This window comes from Triticum aestivum, chromosome 6D (assembly GCF_018294505.1).
Source record: "Triticum aestivum cultivar Chinese Spring chromosome 6D, IWGSC CS RefSeq v2.1, whole genome shotgun sequence".
NCBI classification, from domain to species: domain Eukaryota; kingdom Viridiplantae; phylum Streptophyta; class Magnoliopsida; order Poales; family Poaceae; genus Triticum; species Triticum aestivum.
Genome location: NC_057811.1, coordinates 470,592,889 through 470,599,394, shown reverse-complemented (window position 1 = coordinate 470,599,394; position 6,506 = coordinate 470,592,889). Strand labels below are relative to the sequence as shown.

General features: G+C 45.2%; 1 protein-coding gene across 1 annotated transcript; it reads left to right on the top strand.

The window, feature by feature from the left end:
• The first annotated feature begins 1,686 nt into the window (after positions 1-1,686).
• On the top strand, positions 1,687-5,832 carry LOC123145988 (probable cinnamyl alcohol dehydrogenase 5). Its single transcript, XM_044565543.1, has 4 exons — positions 1,687-1,999; positions 3,952-4,579; positions 5,134-5,287; positions 5,454-5,832. The coding sequence occupies exons 1-4, from the start codon at positions 1,902-1,904 to the stop codon at positions 5,669-5,671; spliced, it is 1,098 nt and encodes a 365-aa protein (XP_044421478.1). The 5' UTR covers positions 1,687-1,901; the 3' UTR covers positions 5,672-5,832.
• Positions 5,833-6,506: the final 674 nt, after the last annotated feature.

The window sequence follows — 6,506 nt, the reverse complement described above, 5'->3', positions numbered from 1 at the left end:
TATCTAACTTGACCATGGAAGGCCGAGTAACACCATCATAAGGCGTGATGATGACTGCATTACCTCTGAAATTCCATGGACCCTCCTGCATAACTCTTTCCCACCCAGGCAATGGAACTGCAAGGTGTACAGATTAGCTTCAAGCAACTTGAAATTAACAGGCTGCACCAGATTCCAGGCTGCTCTCATGTTTCTAAAGAACCATCCCTGGCTGTAGGCTTTGTCAATGTGAACCCGTGCCACTCCCAACCATCTTGCTGCGTCCTTGGGAACCGCATCTTCATCCACCACCACGTCATCCATATCGTCCTCTTGGAGTCCAAGCTCCGCCATCAAATTCTCAATCTCTGCTGCAGAAGAAGACCCGCCGGCTGAAGCCGACCCGCCTCGAGTATCCGCAGCCATCAGTCAAACCCTAACCCGATCTACAACAGAAAACCGGGTAATAAGAAGTGGCGGGACCGAACCCGATCCGTCCTAGGCAGGGAAACTCAACCAAGGCCGGAGAACAGCCCGAGTTGAATCCCTGGTACGGAGCGGAGGGAAGGAAGAAGCGACGACTCAACAGTGACAAGGACGCCGCCGAGAGGAGAAAACCCTAACGAGAGGGAACAGACACGAACATCAAAGCTATATGTAAAATTTCAGGGGGATTAGTTGGTGGGGGAGAGTTCGGAAGGGTTTCCATAGGGGAGGCTCGTTAAACCTGATGTTTTGAGTCAGGCTTGACAGCCTAATCTTAAAATCCCAAGTCTGAGCCTAGCCCGAAACACAAAACACGTGAACGATGTTCCACTCAAAAAATTAATTTAATTTAATTGTTTTTAGCTTATATGAATCAATTGCATACCAATAAAATATTGGTTTTACCATGTTCGGGCTTTTCCCGGATGGAAAAGTGGAGCTTGAGCCCAGCCTGAATGTCAGGCTGTCTGGCCTAGGGCACTGGGCTGGGCTGTCCATGCTCAAGTCTATCTGTAAGGATTATTGTACATTAAGTTATTATTATATTTATTCCTCAAAAAAAGTTATTATTATATTTTATTTTGAAAATAAAGGACCAGATCTATTAAAAAATGGTTATTATATTCGGGAGTTTTGTTTTTGGAATCACAACAGTCTTCTTTTGATTCGAGGGTATTTTCGATCTGGTAGTTAAAAGGACACGACAACAATGAATTGAGCTTATGTTGGTTGCTTAGATTTCTTGTGATGGAACTTGCACATATCTTTTTTCAAGTTCTAGACTTTGCAAGCATGATGGTGCGTTCCTGGATTTAGTATGGCATGCGTGCTGACAAGACTTCATCGGTCTCAAGACATGTCTGCTTGGTCTCTCGAAAGTACTCATACATGTAGAGCATATGAGCACACGTTCGAGTAGGTGTGACGTGAGTGTTATACGTGAGCGTTTACGTCTATACTGACTGACATGTTTCTGAAAAGAAGAGGAAAAACGAAAACGTCGCAGTCTTGTTCTGCTTTCACCCCCTCGATCTAGATAGAGATGGAGAGGGGAAGAAAAGTCTGGCAATGGCATCGTAGTAGTACAACTGGAGACCCCGTGGAGCACGAGTGTGTGGGCCGAGAGGAAGTGTTTCGTTTCCTCTCGGCATGCACAGCGACGGGACAGCGGCACTGTTCTCACCCACGCCGCGCTCACCACAACCATACATACCTCGGCCGGCCGGCTCAGCGATGACGCGCTTGGCACATCGACATGTGCGGGCCTTGTAGCATAAAAGGCGACCGTCGAACCTCCTCCTATGTCCTATCGCCTCATCGGTCGCCGTTGCAGCCACGACAACACAACAGAGACGCACCACCACCATCACACCACCCACTGAAGTTACTCAAGAACTAATTCTCCGGCCGGCCGGACCTCGAGCGCGTCAGTCAGGATGGCACCCACGGCGGCGGAGCAGCACACGAGGAAGGCGGTGGGTCTGGCGGCGCGCGACGCCTCCGGCCACCTCTCCCCGCTCGCCATCACCCGGAGGTACGTACGCACGCACGCAAGCCAGTCGCTCTCTCCTCTCGTACTTAAGGTTTTGCACTTGTCCGGCGGTGTAGTTAGCACGCGGCGCCGTCCGATTCGGCTGGTCTCGGCCGGTTTTTCCCCGCCCTTGGTTGCATGCACCATGCATGGTTCCTCCGTGAAATAATGTAATTTATTCTCGTTAAATTGTCGCGTAGCTGACGATGATTTAGTACAAAATTAGTAATCAGCTATACTTATTTTAAGACGAAGGGAGTATGATTTTAGCGAAATTTGTGTGGCTAACAGTTGCCTCCCTTGCACACCTACTTTATCCAGTATATATTCTCCTTTCTCCCGACACAGATTCTCAAAATAGTCTCAGTGGCATGTAACTTTGTTTCCCTAGATTCATACATGGTGGTTATTGGGTTGCTTTCGGTGTTATTTTCTATGAAATTCGGCCTTAATTTGCAAATAGTATGAATAATATCATGTGTCGAGTACAACCGTAACAAATACAAGTTTGGATTATCATGTGTCCAGCACAACCGTAACGTCGACACCAGCCTTTTTCGTTTTGGAATCTTTAGGCGACGTCACTGTTAGTTGTAAAAGACCCATACATACATGTGATATGTCACTCTCATACTTGTCACTGCTATTCCACTGCCTCTGTTTGTGTGGCTTTTGTTCTTCCTACGTGTGGTATGAATCAGGTGGCTCATGTGGGCAAACCTCAACGGCACACCTGTTTCAGTGACTTCATTGATTACCACTTTAGTAGGACTTGACATGCTAGGACTGGCCGACAAAGAGGTTGTGGCGTTTTTGGTTATTGTTGTTTGTTCGCTTATTTGGATTGAAACTTCTTGTTCAGAAGAGGATTTAGTTTCCTAGAACTTTTGCTAGAGAATGAGCTATGCAATTTAACCATCATCACGTCTTTCGCAAATAGTGAATACCTAGCTATTCAGCCTCATTTGATGCAATCATGCAAATGTACCACCACAAGTTTGTCACAGAAAATCATTTGATATTTTTATTTTATTTTTACATATATCCATATAAAGTAATGCTACCAAAAATGTGGGCAGACCGTACGTGCCCATTACGAAGTAGTTTGCAATAGGAAATAAAAGACTTGTGTAATTTGTAGATGGTGCTAGTAGTTTTATGTCGTTATCATGGCCGTGCTAGTGTGCTATGAGCTGTATAAGGTGGTTGATGGATGGTAAGGATGTGCACTCCTACCATTTGCTTTGCAAATTATTTTCTAAATTCTCTATTTTTTCAAAGATTAATAATTAATAGGCAAGTCCGAACAAATGATTTTCTAAATCTCTATTTTTCCTAGAATTATGTGATTTGCTCAAACGAGTAAAATCATTTGTATGAATGATGAAATTCAGTGGTTTGATTAGACAGAAAAAAATCAGCAAAACAAAAATTGACCGTTTGCACGTATGACTAATTGTTTGGCTTTTGAACCTTGTTGATCATGTGGGTGTGGGTGAGTGTTTTTGCCAACCTTGTTCTTGATGGATTCAGTTATCTAGAGCCAGACATCTGCCTCTTTGATGAAACATAAAAAACTGAGACTAGTTGCATCACCGGAATTGAGTTGATAGACAAAACCATGATTTACTAGTGAGATTTATTAGCCTGGTTTACACACTAACATTTACTCCCTCCATTCCAAAATATTTAAAGTTCTACGTTCAGTCTAAATTGAAATTCTTTAAGTTTGACAAATCTATAGAAAAATATACAAATATTTTTATAACCAATTTGGTTTATTTAGTTCATCATAAAATATAGTTTCATACTACATACATTTGACTTTGTAGTTATTGGAAAAATTTCTTATAACTTGGTTAGACAACCTAGATCTTCAAATATTTTGGAACATAGGTAGTATTACGTAATAGCGTTTCTTTTTATGTTCATGTTTCTTATGATTCTTGCTTCAGGAGCACTGGAGATGACGATGTGGTGATCAAGATTCTCTACTGCGGGATCTGCCACTCTGACCTACACAGCATCAAGAATGAATGGAAGAACGCCAGGTACCCCATGATCCCTGGGCACGAGATCGCCGGCGAGGTCACTGAGGTCGGCAAGAATGTGACCAAGTTCAAGGCCGGCGACCGTGTGGGCGTCGGGGTCATGGTGAACTCATGCCAGTCCTGCGAGAGCTGCAACGAGGGCTTCGAGAACCACTGCCCGGGCATAATCCCCACCTACAACACGGTCGATCTCGACGGCACCATCACCTACGGCGGCTACTCCGGCATGGTGGTGGTGCACGAGCGGTTCGTGGTCCGGTTCCCGGACACCATACCGCTGGACAAGGGCGCGCCGCTGCTGTGCGCCGGCATCACTGTGTACAGCCCCATGAAGTACCATGGTCTGAACGTTCCCGGGATGCACCTTGGTGTGCTGGGACTGGGTGGGCTGGGACATGTTGCGGTCAAGTTTGGCAAGGCCTTCGGGATGAAGGTGACGGTGATCAGTTCGTCGCCGGGAAAGAAGCAGGAGGCCCTCGAGCGGCTAGGTGCCGACGCGTTCGTTATCAGCAAGGATGCCGACGAGATGAAGGTATGCAGATGTTTTTCCATCACCAATTTTTTTATTCCAATCTGGTTTCTGTTAGATCAGTATAATGGGTACAACCAGATATATGGTACTTAAACTCACAGACACAAAAACAACCCTAAACGAAGTACATACAATTATATGCCTCAAAATGCTTCCGAAGCCGCAACAAGACTTGTCAACTCGCACCACCATAACTCGAGCTCCTAGTGCTAAAATTCGTCCTTTTTAATGGATTTACCTCTTGTGGAACCCGAGGTTTTTGGAAGCTGTTGACATCGGATAAATCCAGCCGTCGAAATACCCGCCAAGACATATAGAGGGGGAAAAAATCGTTGAATCAACGCAATAGTAAACCTCCGTGTACGACAGAGATTGGCAACAACGCCAGGTACACCCCTATCTAGGTAGGCATCCACGGGTCGTACCAAGCCGGCAATGTTGCTCACAAAGGCTCGAAAGAAGAGCTTGTTGAAGAAGACGATGTTGCCATGACATGAAGCTTACTGGTTGATGCTTACTGCTTACTGGTTAATTTAAATATGTCGTCTTTGCAGGCCACAATGAGTACCATGGATGGCATCATAAACACGGTGTCTGCAAACATCCCCATGGCCCCTCTCTTGGGGCTACTGAAACCCAACGGCAAGATGATCATGGTTGGCCTCCCAGAGAAGTCTATGGAGATCCCCCCCTTTGCTCTGGTTGCCGGTAAGTCCTCGAACCTCACAACTCACAAGCCTAGCTATATATATATACTCTCTTTGTCTAACAATTTTAAGAAACCATGCATTGCATTATCGACCACAGGCATTTAATTTTGTGCGTAACTGACCGGTACACATACGGACGTACGTGTGGCTGATTTAATGTACAGTGAACAAGACCCTGGCCGGGAGCTGCATCGGCGGCATGAGGGACACCCAGGAGATGCTGGACCTCGCCGCCAAGCATGACGTGACGGCGGACATTGAAGTGATTGGCGCCGAGTACGTGAACACCGCCATGGAGCGCCTTGCCAAGGCTGACGTGAGGTATCGATTCGTCATCGACATCGGCAACACCCTCGACAAAGCCGCCGCCGCCTCCGAGTGACTCGGGATCTCTGTTTTTGTCAGCAGTAACAAGAGAGACAATTAGTCTGAATTTATATTTTTGTGTGTGAAAGCGTACGCCTGCAGGTATAGGCGCTACTTGTTGTATTTATAATTTTATTATATGTGAAGGAATACATTACATGAATTCTTCTTGAGCTCTTTGGCAGATGTTGCATGATATCCCAAGAAAGGGTCATATGTGCCATACACCATCAGTTTTCGAACCGGGCTTTCCCCTAACGTACTAACGTAAGTGATTCTGTTATTTCAAAAAAAAATGAGTTGGAAGATACAGCATTGTTTATTAAAATGAACACGCTATTTATGGTCCTTAGCTATGTAGGAAGTGTAGAAAGTAAACACCATCAACTTGGACACCGTTCATTTTGATTACGCCCCTTGTACTACCAAAGTTGATCTCTCCACCTGAGAATCTTTTCTATTGACAGTTGAGGTGGCGCATAGTTTTTGTGCTTTTTCGCTTGCTTGACGGGAATACTCGGTGCATTTGATGAAAATTCAAAATGGTTGTAATTGGAAATTACTAGCTACAGAAATCATGCATGCTAAAGTAATGAGATATCACCTGAGGAGGCAGACAGTGAACCAGTGGCTTCTCCTCATATGCTGCTGCTTCTGCTTCCATGTGCTGCTTACCAATTGATATTGTTGGAAATTAAAGAGCCAAACGACGCTAACGAGGAATAAGCAACCAAATAACCATGTGTCTTAATACATACATCAGCTCATGCCTGGATTGTATTAGTATGAAATTTAGCCGGCATTCAACTGAATCTGAATGGGCCGGGCCGGCGGGTGAGAGTTAGTTAGAG